General features: G+C 42.5%; 1 protein-coding gene across 1 annotated transcript in view; it reads right to left on the bottom strand.

Moving 5' to 3' along the window:
- map2k6 (mitogen-activated protein kinase kinase 6) overlaps nt 1-13,542 on the bottom strand; it is a 31,742-nt gene extending 18,200 nt beyond the window's left edge. Inside the window, 5 exon segments of the mRNA XM_080747570.1 lie at nt 865-913; nt 1,785-1,854; nt 13,245-13,323; nt 13,325-13,346; nt 13,348-13,542. Coding sequence (XP_080603696.1) covers nt 865-913; nt 1,785-1,854; nt 13,245-13,323; nt 13,325-13,346; nt 13,348-13,412 — 285 coding nt within the window. The 5' untranslated portion in view covers nt 13,413-13,542.
- Nucleotides 13,543-16,501: the final 2,959 nt, after the last annotated feature.

Here is a 16,501-nt window from a genome sequence, read left to right as displayed (position 1 = left end):
CAGGCGAACTGGTGAGAGAAAAAAAGTAATCTTTGCCAATGGAAAATTCCAGTTGTATAGTTATTAGTTTAAAATAAAATATTTTTACTGCCTAATGGTCAATAAAAGGCATTCCAGTCTGCCTACAATCAGAAGTGTTCAATTCAGCCGTAATGCTCACTGGGGTGTTCTTTACAGCTAGGGGTCCTTTTATTGAGCCAACCATTTGCAGAGAGAACAAATGAACGTACTAAATCAAAACAAACAAAAAAACCTTAATGATTGAGTTGTTTAAAAGTGCATGATAATGTAAAAAGCAAATGGTAAATCTTCAGTTGTGATTGTAGAACTGTATAAAACAGGGGTCTTCAACAGGGGGTGCAGGACGCCTAGGGGGTCCTCAGAGTTACTACAGGGGGTCCTCCAAATCTTTGAGTGATGACTTTTTTTTATATAACCACTTGAACCCTAGCATCCATAGTCTGAGAACTTTAGCCAAAAATAGCAGATCTACAAGCTGCGAGGCGTTGTGAGCTTGTAGATCGGCTATTTTCGGCAAAGAGCTTTGTTTGGTGTAGAGGGGAAAAAGAGCAGACTGAAAGAGCGAAAATGTTAGTTTTTTTTTTTTATGTATTGACGGTTCAAGTGGTTAAATATCTGAAAACACAAATTGACATGATTCCAAAAATCAGTGATGATTGTGCTGTTAAATGATTAAACTGATATGGAAACAGGTTGTGGGGGTCCCTGCTTCATCTCTTTCTCAACTAAGGGGTCCTTGGCCTGAAAGCGTTGAAGACCCCTGGTATAAAAGGTAAAAGACGTGAGCAACTACAGAAAAGATGAGCCATCAGTAATGTTCATAACGAGTTGCAAAGAACATACCTTATCCCCAATGGTGACACACGCTTTTGAATCCAAATCTCTGGGGGGGCTGCAACAAAGATGACATCATCACCTAAAAACACCTAACCTTGTTTTGTTATGGGATCCCAACATATAACAGGGCAGTGGTTCTCAACCTGTGGGTCGGGACCCCAAATTATTTTGGGGGGGCCCCAGATGATTAACTTGATGTGCACATTGTTTTCTCACTCAACAAGTTAATAAACCAACATAGAGTTTAAGTGTATATGGTATCTGCACATTTCTAAAGTGACAATTTTTAAGGACCTTTTAATACCTCTAAAATGAAAAATTTAACATTGGCCAAATTGTCAAATATTAGAGGCAGAAATTGTGAAAATAGTCATGTAGATCGGCTATTTTCACAATAGAACAATAGTGCTCGTCAGGGTGGGGGGTCCCCAGTTAAAATATGATTATTTTGGGGGTCGCGGCCTGAAAAGGTTGAGAACCACTGACATAGGGAACAATGAAATGTGATGTATACTTTTTTGTGATTTATAGTTGCCTGATCTACAAGCTCACTTACTTACAGATCCGCTATTTTCAGAGTACGACACAGAGTACGACACTGGCACAGTGTAACAGGGCTTTTAGGCCTTCAAGTAACTGGGTTTGATAAGAGAGTGCTCCTTTAGTACTCCCCCAGGGTAAATTATATAACATGACACTCCAACATTTTGCATAACGTCAAGTTAACAACCACAAAGTCGCCATTGTTGCAACAGTTACAAGTTTAGATATTAGGCTGATATTATTCTGCATAGCCTACTGGAGAATTCCATTCACAAGGGACCTTGTAAACAGCATGCTGAATCACTTCACCACATCCTGTATCATCATTGGCATATAATACAATATATTCATAATAATTCATAATGGTAAAACATGGTACTTACGTTGGTGCAGGAGGAGGCTGCTCAAAGGCCTCCTTGTTCATGAACAGCTTGGGCTTCCGGTTCTTCTTACCTGACAGAAGACACAGGCAGAAACACTGATTAGAATCACTTGAGTTGAGTACAAACACCTTGCATCACAGTCTTGGATAGTTAACCATTGGACAAGATTTGAATCCCAGTTGTACTCCTGGGCCTTAAGCTCAAAGCGCGCTGCAAGCTTGTAGATCTGCTATTTTTGAAAAGTCGTGAAAATGTGTGCAAATCCTTGAATGTATGTATTTAAGCGAACATTTGTAACTCAAATGTTGCTTCTGGGTGGGTCCCTGGAACTGAATATTTTGAAATGGGGGGTCCGTGGCCAAATACATATCATTTTGTGGGTCCTTCAAAAGAAAAGGTTTGAGCACTACTACTGACATATAGAAACATAGGTTTTAAGGATTTGAAATATTCATAATTCAAAGAATTTTCACGATTTAAAAAAAGAAAAACAGATCTACAAGCTCGCAAGATCTGCTATTTTTCAATAGTTAAAGCACAAAATCCCAGTTGTACTCCTGTAATCCATATTTAGGCTAACTTCCAGTGTTATTCACATAAGTTTCTGCCAGAGAGACTCTTACTGTACATACTTTGTAACAAATGTCTCAAGACAGACACGCTAGCAAATTCAAAGTCAAAAGACTCAAATGACTTGCTGCTGGCTCTGCCCAAAGCTAAGAACTGCCCTGTACTCAAATACTCCCCACTCATCGAGACAGAAGCTGACAGGGGGCACACATTTCTCTCAACCACCGTACCAACTACTCCTGCCTCAGGGTACAAACAACAAAATCACCGTAATGTTAGCACCACAGTCCATCTATTGCAGTGGTTCTCAACCTGTGGGTCTGGACCACCGGGGGGGGGGGGGGGGGGGTCGTGGCCTGAAAAGGTTGAGAACCACTGATCTATTGCTCCGTGCACGCCAGGTACAAGCTTAGCAACAACTTTGAGCTCTGTTTTATTCAAGGACATTAGCCCAAGGGGCTGCAGCATCAGAAGAACAAAAAAAAAAGAAAAAGAAAGAAAGAAATTGCTTAACAGGTGTGCAGCTGAACCCTGGCCAATTAGAAGCGTCATAACACATGCACAATTTTTGCATGTCAGGTTGAGTGCTGGATAATGTGAGTGCACCAAAAATAACACAAATTATATTTTCAAGCTAAAAATGCCATGGTGCTACAGTACAGAACATAAATTAACTCATTGTCTGCACCCTCCCAAGTTTCCTGAGTTATTCCCGTTATCTGAGGCCGCCACGCCCGAGTTTCCAGATTTTTTCTTTTTTTTTTACGATTTTTTTGGACTTCCTTCTATCTACTAGGCATGATCGCGATTGTGAAATTGCATGTTTGACCCCCATACCAACCCCATCTTTCAAACATCTCATGAATGCCTCAACGGATTTCCAAGCGGATGTTTTTTTGTTTTTTGTTTGAAAGCTGTGAACGGCGTGCACACACGTGGTGCATGATCTATGCATGGGTGTGCATGATCCGTGCACTATGAATTACATGGAAGTCTATGGAGACTTGTGGCAGCCTGGCTGGCACTTTGGCAGCCATTTTTAAATGGCAAGGTATGCGTTAAGGTGACTACTGGATCTCCAGACACCAAACAAACATTGTCACAGTAAGAGGAATATGTCTGTCAGTCCTGGCGTGGTTGCTCCATCTGAAGGAGATACACTGAAGGCTAGGTGCCTTGTTAAACCAGCCGTTGGGTGTGACAAATAGAGACTATTATATGTGCATTTCTGTGCACAACTGCACATGCATTCATGTGAGGGCGTGTGCGTGTGTGTGTGCGTGTGACTGTTTGCCTTGTCTCAACGCAGCCTCTGGCTCAAACCTCCCCAGACTGGCTTGCAGTGGTCTCGGCCTGGTTGGAGCTCGCTACAGGCAGCAAACATATGTGATTGTACTAGGCATGCCACGATTCATGAAAAAAATTGATTCGAATTGCGATTCAAAGCTCACGATTCAAATCGACTTAGCTTTTTTCTTTTACATGTTGCATGTTACTTGTTGCAAATACATTAAGTACTTTTACATGAAAAGTGTGCTACTTTTGCAATGTAGTTAAATAAATGTTATGAAAATGTAGTATATGTGAGATTATTAGCTTGGGGAGAGGGAAGGTTAAGAGAAATAATAATTTAAAAAAATATATTTTTCTGTCATTTCGGTGGAAAAAAAGTTGTTAAAAAATCTTGAAATCGTGAACCTTGAACCTTGAATCGCGATTCGAGTCGTATCGTGAGTTGAGTGAATCGTGGCATGCATAGCTTGCATGTACGTTATGTGTGCAGCCCTGTTCTGAACCGTAGCAGCAGGAGGAGGATCGGCCATGCAGAATCTGCCCTGGATTCGTAGCATGCAGTCCTGTATGGTTTCCCTATGCGTGCAAGTTTGGGGGATGTGAGCGGCTGTTCGAGGAGCCGACAGAGAACACTTGGATGAATGCCATGCTCACACAGCGGATATCTAAGGTCGATACTCTTCACTGTGTGTGCACCACCACCCCCTGATGTCATCATACCCCTGCCACTAATAACAGTTCAGCTAAAGGTATCTTTCTGTGTGAAATGAAATGAAATCTGATACATTATTATTACAACGGCAGTACATCTGATAAATTTGCTCCTGTAAATTTGTCTGCCACTCAAAATATGACCACCTGCCCTTAAGGCCCACTCTGCATGGAGATCTCTTACACACACGGGCGCACATGCACGCACACACACACACACACACACACACACACACACACACAGGGGCGTCAGGGGCGTCACAAGGGGGGGAAATGTGAGACTGAGTTACTAGGGCCCAAGGTGGAGGGGCCTTGATTATTTTATACTTTAGCTATTGAAAAATAGCAGATATACAAGCACACAGTCACAGTGCGGCACCGAGTGCCACGCTGCGAGCTTGTAGATCTGCTATTTTTGAAAAGTCGTGAAAATGTGTGCAATCTTTGAATATATGTATTTTTTAAGCGAACATTTGTAACTCAAATTTTGCTTCTGGGGGTTCCCTGGAGGCTGGAACTAAATATTTTGAGATGGGGGTGCGTGGCCAAATACATATCATTTTGGGGGTCCTTCACATGAAAAGGTTTGAGCACCAACCTGTTTCTATGTCAGTGGTGCAGCACTGACATAGTTTTTCAAAAAACCTTGCACACATTTTCATGATTTTTCAAAAATAGCAGATCTACAAGCTTGCAGCTTGCTGTGAGCTTGTATATCTGCTATTTTTCAATAGTTAAAGCACAAAATAATTGTGAGGAGGGGGCCCGCAATGAATCCTTGTACCCAGGGCCCAGAATTTGGTGCGACACCCTTGAGCGTGGTTAATGTGTCCTGGTTTGGTGAAACAGTGCAGGGTGTGCCACCACTCTGTGCTCTGCTATGCAGCCCTCCACCGGTGGGCCTCATGCTCCCAGCCTCCCAGTCTCTACTTTCCAAAGCAGCTTTGTTGCACTAAAATGTCAGTTTGAGCCCCTCCCACGTGCATTTACACAGACAACAATAGTAACTGAAAAACGACACTCTTCTAACACGGTAAGTGCATAAAAAACAAACAAAAAAAAACACATTTGAACTTTCAACTTAACATGGCACAACCCATGGGTTGCAATGCGCAATCTGCCGCAAGACTGAACCGTGAAAACGTTTCCCATGGCATTACCACAGCTGAACTATTCACACATCCCTTAATGTTGTCACAAAAACAGGACTGGCGAACAAGTAGCAGTACCATCACTTTAAATATGGCTGCATATTATGCACACACACACAGGCTTACTTATAAGGTTATTGTTGCGTTTCCTTTGCTTGATGTTCTGTGTAAAGCACATTGAATTGCCTTGTTGTTGAAATGTGCTATACAAATGAAATTGCCTTGCCTTGCATCACATTACCTGTGGCTGGGTATAATCACTCATGGCTGTGCATGGATCGCAGGCTTGCATCACTTTACCTACGGCTGTACATGCGCCGCATGTTGAATCACTTTACCTATGGCTGTACATGCACCACATGATGAATCACTTTACATACGGCTGTACATGCACTGCATACTGCAGGTTTCCATCACTTTACCTACAGTATGGCTGTACATGCACTGCAGGTTTGCATCACTTTACCTATGGCTGTGCATGCACTGCAGACTTGCGTCACTTTACCTATGGCTGTACATGCAGTGCATGCTGAATCACTTTACCTATGGCTGCACATGCACCGCATGCTGAATCACTTTACCTATGGCTGGACATGCCCGGCATGCTTGCATCACTTTACCTATGGCGGTGCATGCACTGCATGCTTGCATCACTTTACCTATGGCGGTGCATGCACTGCAGGCTTTCATCATTGTCCTTATGGCTGTGCATGCACCAAGGGCTTACAGTGGGGAGTCTGCAACCTTTCACAACCTCAGTTTATCCAGATGATGGGACAAGATGCAGCACGCTCCGTATGAAAAGGACAGAGCTTTTATCTCCAGAGACCCGTGCAAACCACCGTGACCTGACAAGTGCAATCCCCGAAGCACTTCCAATCCACTTTAATATTCATGGATGCTGCACACAGCTGTGCAAGTGTCTTGGCTAGAATCTAAAGAACGAGGCTCTGTATAAGTGTATATGCAAGGTAACACAAGTCAGGTATTGACATGCTACTAGTGAGTGAAACTGCATCAGGCATGCATGCAAATAAAACTGAGCCAGAGCAAGGACATGATCATTCTAAATTGTTGGATTTTGATGCTCAGCTTTCCAGCAGAAAGAAGTACTGGAAAACCTGCCGGAGTATGACCTAGAGCAAACGTGTTCTACATGTTGTATGCGTAGCAAAGAGAGTGAGGAAGAGAGAGAGAGAGTGAGAGCGAGAGAGAAATGGAATGGAAATAAGAGAAATGGGGGAGGGCGCAACAGGAACATAATATGTGGATAGTTGCGATAATAATGAGCTGTATTGTTTGACTGGCATCCGTGTGATTTCAAGATCAAATATTTAAAGGCTGAGTGGGAATCATGGTGCATGAATATCGAGCAGGTTTTACACTAGTTATTCTAGAATCTAGATTATCTTGCATAACTCAAATACACATGCTCCCATTGTTCTTGCTGAGCTCAGCATCAAATGTTTTACTGTCGCAGGCAGCAAGGGTTAATTAAAAGCAGCAGTACATGTTATTCCCAGTGATTTGCAGCACATGGGCTAAAGTATGTAGTGAAATAAATGCCATGAGTGAGGCCACAGGAGGCGATGTCTGCATCGAGGACACTCCTTGTTCTTTCTGCAATGACTGACACCAAGAAAAGCAAATGATAGAGTTTCATCACATAATGCACAATGACCCCATTGCAGAGGACTACAACAAATCAGAGGAATGCAGCAGAAAAAGAGAATGGTATTACTTTGCCCCGCCCAGCATTAATATGCAACAGTGCATGTGCATGTGATTTTTGTTTCTCTGCGCAAGTTAGCCGCAAGTTGCAGCAGAATTGCAAGAAAGAGTGCTGTATGCTGACAGGACAGCTGCCCGAGCGCTTCTGAATCTGTACTGAGATGGAGGCTGAGAAAGCCATGATTTATATTCTTTCGTACAGCAGTGTAGCATGCCTGAAATAGCAGATCTACAGGCTAACACCGCATCGCACAGTGATCTTGCAGATCTGGTATTCGCGGCACGTGTCACAGCTGTACGATGGAGCATAAATCAGCTTGAAGAGTGCTGGGTAAATCTGGAGCGAAACGTTCTGTGCGCACGAGGCTAGGCAGGCGGTGGCCTCAGCCTGGCTGATAATGAGCCCAGGATGACAGGAACACAGGGGCGTCTGAGCCACCCACTCCCTCTTCCTAACCCACACATGCACTCCGTCTGGAATTCCAAGAATCCTAAGAGTTCCTCAATGGAATTCCACAGTCCGAAGACACATCAATCACACAAGAGAGAAGGGGGGCTGGGGGGGGGGGGGAGACCAATAAGCTTAAGGACAGGAGAAGACAGCAACAGAGAGATGACTGTGGAGTGATTAGGGTTGGGGTTCAGAGAGAGGGATGAAAATAACTCCTCTTGAAGCGACGGCTGTTTGGCCCCTCCTGACCGCTCTGGCAGTTTGTGAGATACTCTACACTTCCAAAGATGGCAGATCCTTTAGGTTACAGCTGTTGGAACGCTCCATTGGGAACCGTGTCGTCACTGACTGTACGGTATACTTCCTGAGCACTCCACTGGTCTGACGCATGTGCAAGGGTATCGACTTCCAGGTTGCTCCAGAGGCCCCCCTTCCACCGGTTAGCTTAGGTTCTAACATCATAAAATTCTAATACCCTGACTGCCTGACCCTGGCAATCAATGAGCACCTGATACATTCATCATTGGCGCGTATTATCACTGACAATTAGCAAAGACACTAAACCAAGAAATCAGTTTAGGTCGACTGAATGGAGAGGGATGGACTTCAACTGCTGTTGCAGGCTTTGTTACACATGCACCAGCGTTTTGTATGGAATATGTCAGACATGCCTGTTTGCTTGCTTGTGGCCGATATTTACAGGGCCAGCATGTTTGATTTGGCTGGCAGGGGCCTCTGCAGAAGAATTTGGCTCAGTGTGAGGCATATTGCGTAAAGAGGCAGAAACATCCCCCTCCCCACCATGCTGCCCCACCTTGAAACAGTAGATTACAATTTACTGACACAAAACGTAAAGTTCTGTTCCCACAACTGCAAGGATGCAAAGTGGAGAAAGTAACAACTTAAAGCACAATCTTGTTCAAGAGCAGCAAACAACAGGCTGCAGGTGTACATGACTGGCCGATTAGTAAGGCAACCAGAGAAGATTCTTTAGATGAGCTGCAACATTCTTTATAAATCAAACCAAAGCCTTCTCTTTTTCCCAAGAACAGCCAGTGCAGCCACTTTGCTAAATCACCATTTAAGTGTGGAACAAAGTATCTGGGAATGCTTAAATTCTTGTTAGACCTACCAACAGCACAAATAATCCGAGAGCTGTCAAATAGAGGGCAATACATTCTTCTGTGGTAACTGAGTGCAGCTCTTTGCGAGACAGGCATGCTCTTGAATGTATGGTATGGTAGCTGGTGTTTTATGAAAGTGGAAAAATCAGGAGGGGGGGGGGCAACTAAGTGCAGTGAACCAGTGTAACGCTGATCCAAACACGATGACGACAGCAAGCTATTTATTGCCTCTATCTGACCAAAGGAATCAAAGTTCTATCACCTCCTTGACTTGATATGCCTTTTTAGACAATTAGTGACAATTGCTAACAACAAAATGCATAGCTGTAATTAACCAGTGGAGATATGCATAATAGGACAGTTAACGATCATCATTTTTTTCCCCGTAAATGAATGCCCTAGTTGATCAAACTACAGTAGCCTATCACACAAAAGCATCAAAAATAATTGAGCTTGTAAATCAGCTACTTTTGCTACTTTTGAATTTGAATCCTCAAAGTAACAGCTTTGGACAAATGAGGTTTCCACCTGACAGAGACGATATCCTTTGTCCCGTTCCTTTTTTAACGGCTCAACACCGAATCTCTTCACTAAAAACATAACTGATCTACAAGCTCACAAGGAGTTGTTTTGCGTTACATTTCTAGCTTAAAGAGTTGCTATTTTCACAAAATGTCCTCTGATTATTATGACATGCTCAGAAAAGGGACACTAAGGGAAAATATTCATGTTTGATGGTGCATAATAGTAATATGCTTATGAATTAATTGTAAAAGAAAATTGCTACAGTGCAAGACCCCTCAGCCACCAACGCAGGAAATTCACAAGGGTTAGTCCAGACTCCAGACTCCAGATTGAACGAAGTCAACACAAGACTTTACGCGCCTCTCGTTTTCAGCAGTACGGCACAGAAACTGCACTGTTGAGAGGCTCAGGCTATGTCACAATTGCATTAAGCTGGTGTTCACATACAGGACAAAGCTGGAATATATTGGAACATTTTGGGAAATTCGGAGAGTCGCAAATGTTACTGCTGGTTCTTGCCATTGGATAAGTTGCTGCCATCTGGAGTGAGTGGTTGGGGTGTGAACATGCTTGCTCAGTCAACCTCGCACAAAACACCAAGTACAGTTCGTGGATCATCTGAACAATGCAGTGGACAATTCTACTGTTATTGCAGCAGAAATCCACTATAGGCCTGGAACTAGACCAACAATCGGCCCGTCGAAACAGCAAATTTAGTATCTGTGCAGCTGAAAACGCAGGTTCCATTTGCATGACAAATGTTCCATTCCTACGGGGTTGCAAGGGCTGGCTGAGGCTGCAATAGTGGAGGGCTGCAGGGGACATAGGCTGGGAGGGTCACTGTCACTTTGCCACCACAGTACACTACACCACACAGCACACTGTACAATGGTGAAGGCACAACTGTGTGGGCCACACAGGGAGCCCTTGAGAACCAGTCATAAGACATACAGTAGGAAGTATTCTGTGCCAAATGGTATGACAAGGTACAATGAAAACAGAGCAGGGAACAAGCAACTAGTCTGGAACAAAGGTGTTTTCATTCATTTCTTTTTTTCTTCTTTTTTCATTTTTCTTTTTTTAAGGAGAGAGAGATTTATATATTTATTTTTTTAAGGAGAGAGAGAGAGAGAGAGAGAGAGACATTTTGATTATGGTTTTGTTAAATATAATGTCAAATGTATTAATTCTGCTGTCACTCAAATGATAAGCTTTCAGTTGGTTGGCCTTGTTCCATTTTAATGATGGAAAGAAACCAATTTCCAGGCACAGGGAAACCCCTAAACTAACCATCCATCAAAAAAAATCTATTTGTATTATTCATAATAACAACATTACGTGACTAGCAACAACTCCCCTCTTCTGTGTAGCTAGGCGGATAATGCATTGTGCTAGAAGCACACAGGTAGGTAAACATTGCTTGGCCCTGGCCATTGGGGGCTTACAAAAACGTAGTCACGTGTGTGTGTGTGTGTGTGTGTGTGTGTGTGTGTGTGTGTGTGTGTGTGTGTGTGTGTGTGTGTGTTATGCAATGACCTAGCGGCTCTTTTGACTTCTTGGAGCTATTGAGGAAAAGGTTTTTTTATTTTCCAAGAAAATGCATCAGGGGAATTTTATTGATCACCATTTAGCAAGAAAGGCTAAACAAAATAAATAAATAAAGACTTGCAGAAGAATGCAGTGCATGTTGCTGCACAGCTGATAGGGTCAACGTGTCAAAACATTTGTGCATGCAGAACGTTTCACGAATGCATGTTGCAAAAAACTAAAATCCACCATACCAGTGGAAATGCACCCAAAGGGTTTCACTTAAATAGAAGTAGCAGCTGACAGCCTATTTACTCTGTACTCTTTTTGGAGCTGTGTGCAGCTCCCTATACGTGGCTGTGTGGGTCTGTCTGTGTGTGTGTCTGTGTGTGTGTGTGTGTGTGTGTGTGTGTATGTAGCCTGACTTCGGCGCGTAACTAGTGCCGCACCATTTACGCCACTCGCGCAATATATACATCAAAATGTGCGGCTCGGCCGGGAATGGTGTTCTATTACCTTTCGTTCCGATCCGCCTTACCATGCCGACGTAATCGGCAAAAAACGACGCTTAATTGTCCCCATTGACTTATAATGGGACAATGCAAGAAATCACTTTCAAGTATTTTTCTCTCGTAAACCATAGGAGCTACAGTTTCAAACCTCGGAGAGGAGATTCATAATGATTTTAAGAATGAATCGAAAAATAATTACATCACTCGGCCTCATGGTGGCGCTATAACGGCCCACTTTATGTTTTGCCCCGTAACTCTTGAACCATAGATCGGAAAATTAAAATTCTGTTTTCCCTGGATTCCTTGGGTCAAGACGCATCTCCCCATATAGGCCACGCCCATTTGCGCCAGGATAGATTTTCCACCATCTTGAATTTTCTCCAAAACACACTTTTTGCTCCTTTTCCTACATATTTTCTTCAAATGTCACAAAAATCGGTACACATGATCTACACACACACACACACACACACACACACACACACACACACACACACACACACACACACACACACACACACACACACACACACACACACACACACACACACACACACGGGTGTGATTTTTGCTTGGAGACTCGTTATTTTAATAGCCTATGCATTATGCAATAGCCAGTAGTGGAAAAAGTACTCAAATGTTTTACTTGAGTAAGTACCAATACTGCAATATAGAAATACTCTGTTAGGGTGCCCTCACACCAAATACCTAGAGTGGAATCCGCCAATGCATTTCAATGAGAATGGAGCGGTTTCTGCAGAAATCCTCTACTGGCAAAAAAACGCTCCATTCTCATTGAAATGCATTGGCGGATTCCACTCTAGGTATTTTGGTGTGTGGGCACCCTTACAAGTAAAAGTCTGGAATTCAAAATGTAGACCTACTTGAGTAAAAGTACACAAGTATTTGTATCAAAATGTACTTAAAGTACCAAAAGTAAAAGTACTATACAGAATGTCCCATTTCAAGTTTTCAAATGTATACAAATATTTTGAAAATAGCAGATCTACAAGCTCAAACTCAGAGCTTGTAGATCTGCTATTTTCAAAATTATACAGTACAGTAAGTAGTTACTTAACTGGCAATAGCAGTTCCTTGAACTGTTAGCACCACCTAAACGGTCAAACCAAATAGGCTACTATATTTAGCTTTTGATTTATTCATTTTTTACGTCTACATACGTATTTACGTAGCCTATAAACCTTAGCAGGACGGGCGTTCCAGTGACAATTTACAGTACGCGGTCTCGCATAGAAAACAAATCTGCACCTAATATAATTGTCAAAACTTGACAGCTGCATGTGGTCACGTCGTGTTCCATCCATAGCTGCCATATGAATGCACAATGCTAACTACACAAAACATACTGTAGTGTAGTGTGAGTGCGTGCGTGTGTGCGTGCGTGCGTGCGTGCAGCAGCGGGCGTTATTATTCTTTAATAACGCACTGCATGGAATGTGCATGATCAACTCCTGCATACTTTAATGCAAAGAGTTGCAATTTTCCTCGGAAATCTCGTGACTCTGAAATGGGCATGATCTTCTTACATGTTACATCCCTAGGTTGCAGAATGCAAATAACGTAAATATGAGTGACTGAGTACACACACACACACACACACACACACACACACACACACACTGACACACGCACGCACGCATGCATGCACGCACACACAGCATCGCCTTACCAGGAACTCTGCAAAGGGGAAGATCTTAAACAGGAAATGCAACTGACCCCCTTTAAAACCACCTAACTTTAAAATGCATTGGTCGTGTACAGCCTGCAGCGATGCACGTTGCAAAACGTGCAGCAGGGACTGCATATCGGTAGTTTTGCACAGATCGCATTCATAATATTCTTACCTCCCTTTGGCTGAGACATTTCCCCTTTGCTTTGAGGGGGGGGAGGGGTAGCACAAAAGACTTTGCCTTCTTTCTCAGCACTCCCTCCCTCCATCGCCCTCGCACTGGAGCTTCAGCAAGCGGCTCGCTTTGCAACAAAGATGCAAAAATACGAGCCTCGATCTTCATGCACTTGGAGCCTTTTTGCGTCCGAGTCGTGGGTGTCCGTGCAAGGAGCAATGTTACAATTGCACGACCTGCGAAACCGCCGGGAAAACGCGCAATTTTGCAATTGCACTGCAAAGAATTCTCCGCAGCACTTACATGATGGGCCAAGGCTGGCAGTCGAAAGCTCCTAACTTGGATCAGTGTGAGCCGCCTGCGAGAGAACGTTCTTCCTGCTTAGATCGCAAGGGGGTTATGGGAAATGTAGTCCTAGTGTAGAGCAGTGGGTTTCAACCTTTTTCACATCAAGCGCCGTCCGTTATTTATTCGGCATTTGACGGACCACCACCGTTTGATGACATTTAGCCTTTCTGACCTAAAAATGTTGTTATCGGTTGGTTAATATTGTGTCCACAATTCCATGCTGTATTGATGTGGTAGGCCTACCATAGGAGAGATAACAACATTGATCTAACAATTCCTCTACATTATCTAATTATGTAGACTAAACTTGTTGAAAATTAAGTAATGCAGATGTTTAACAATAATTTAACTCCTGAGAGCGTAAAATGAAACCAAATGGTACGAGTTATAGATCTAATACAGGTCCATTTATATCAATTATGTAATCTCTCCATCATTTGGCTGGGGAGGACCACCTGGAACCCCCTCAAGGACCACTGGTTGTCCCCGGACCACTGGTTGAAAACCACAGCTGTAGAGTCACCGCAGCAGGGGCGTAGGCAGCGGTAGGCGAACGAGGCGACCGCCTACCAACTGAGAAATGATCTGGCAAAAAAAAAAAAAAAAAAATCTCCAAAAAAAAAAAAAAAAAAAAGTCTCTTATTTCCATTGTGTAAAGGCCTGACTGGGCAGTAGGCCTACAGTGTGGAGAGGACCATAGGCCTATAGAATGTCGCTCAACCAGTTCCATTCATTGACTAGTAGGCGGCCTGGCCATTGAGAAAGTGTTACCCTTTTAGAGATATGTAAATTTGGGCTGCCGGGCTACAAAGTCCATTCTGCTTTCCTCCTACCTGTAGGATATCCTCTGTTCCAAATGAATAAAGTCCTTAATGTAGTAGGTAAACAGCTTCCAAACACAATACGTGATCATTGTGTTGTTTAAATCCAGCACTGCTGGATTAAGAATTGACATCTTGTTGTCTCTCCAGCTGTAGCATATTAAAACTCATTAAGCAAGCCTCTTCCATAAATGTAAGGCCCATTCCCACTGGGCCAGATAACAGATAAAAAATATATCTATAATATCTACCACAGATAGAAGTACCTGTGGCAAATATCTGTGCATGGTAGATATATATATTTTTTTATCTGTATCTACCATCCACTTTGAATGGAAAAATATCTAAAGAAAGAGTTTTTTTTATCTGTTATCTGGCCCAGTGGGAATGGGCCTTAAATAAAAAATAAAATGTATTTCATTAAAGGAGTAGTTCACTCTCAAAATTATCGATATTTTCAAGCTCAAGCCCCGCCGCATGTTGTTGTGAGCCATGTATTTTAAGGGACACAAGTTTACTTTGAACTAATTTAGCTAGTGTTGTAATCACAAGTTGAAATAGGCCTATATGTCACTATTTGGGAGCAATGTTTGCCTTGTTTGTAATGCTCCATACTGTGCTTTTTGAAAGGGGGGGGGGGGGGGGGGGTTGGCATTTCGCCTACCAAAATTTAATTCCTGGCTACGCCCCTCCACCGCACCGCACAATTTCAAATCTCATCGATTCATCTCGGAATCGCAAAGCGGTGAGAGCACTGATATAACTATAGTTGTGTATTTGCCTTGCGAATATTAATGTTAATTATTGCGTTATGATAATTCTCCTCACAATAGAAACTGGTTGAACGTGTGCATTTAAGGGGTTTTAACTGTTTGCATGCAATTCAAACAGGTGCTAGAGATTAAATCAGCGTTAATAGAGGATGATGAGGACGACTGCAACTTAATTTAGTTTACTTTTTTATTTTTCAGGTTAATTGGTCAAACATTGAATCTAGTGAACCTGCTAAATAAAAATAACGAAGACACGGTGAGTAGACTATTTAAACATCATGATGACTAATCAACTATTTTAGCCTTTTTGTGAGTGGGCTACCAGACAAAACTGATGATCAAAACTGAAAAGTATATGACCCCTTAACTCTTGTTGGGTTATTAGCACCATTATGATTTCGAAAAAAGTAAGAAAAGTTTTATACACATTTTGATCTTGTTGTTGTTCAATGGCAGCATATGCTCATGATATAAATTACACATCACTTTATATAAATTCATATACTGGGTTGGGGGGTGTAATGATAGGCTAAATGAAAAAATCAATACACACATGGGGAGGGTTCAACTTTGCCCCCCAACTGTGATATGAGGTCTCCAAATTAAAACATACTTGAAAATGTATTCGGGTCTCTGAAAGTAAACATTTTAACAAATATTTTTGATATACTGTACATTTTGGAAAGTTACAATATCTTCTGTCCAAACTGTTTTGAATCATGAAAAATGCAGAGGTAAGTAACAGTAACAGTATTTTCTTGTATGCAGGGGCGTCACAAGGGGGGGGGGAGTGGGACTGAGTTACTAGGGCCCAAGGTGGAGGGGCCTTAATTATTTTATACTTTGGCTATTGAAAAATAGCAGATCTACAAGCTCACAGCGCGCCACTCGGTGCCACGCTGCAAGGTTGTAGATCTGCTATTTTTTAAGTCATGAAAATGAGTGCAAATCTTTTAATATATGTATTTTTTAAGCGAACATTTGTAACTCAAAATTTGCTTCTGGGGGTCCCTGGATCTAAATATTTTTAGATGGGGGTCCATGGCCAAATACATGTTATTTTGGGGGTCCTTCACATGAAAAGGTTTGAGCACCACTGACATAGAAACAGGTTTTTCAAAAAACCTTAGAAAGATTTGAAATATTCAAAGACTTGCACAAATTTTCAAAATCTTCAGATCTACAAGCTCGCAGCGTGGTATATCTGCTATTTTTCAATAGTTAAAGTACCCAGGGCCCAGAATATGGTGCGACACCCCTGGGTATGTAACAGTAACAGTATTTTCCTGTATGTGAAGAGGATGAGGGAGTTGGT

This window comes from Nannobrachium achirus, assembly GCF_963921795.1.
Source record: "Nannobrachium achirus genome assembly, chromosome: 18".
Taxonomy (NCBI): domain Eukaryota; kingdom Metazoa; phylum Chordata; class Actinopteri; order Myctophiformes; family Myctophidae; genus Nannobrachium; species Nannobrachium achirus.
This window is presented reverse-complemented; position numbering and strand designations above follow the sequence as displayed.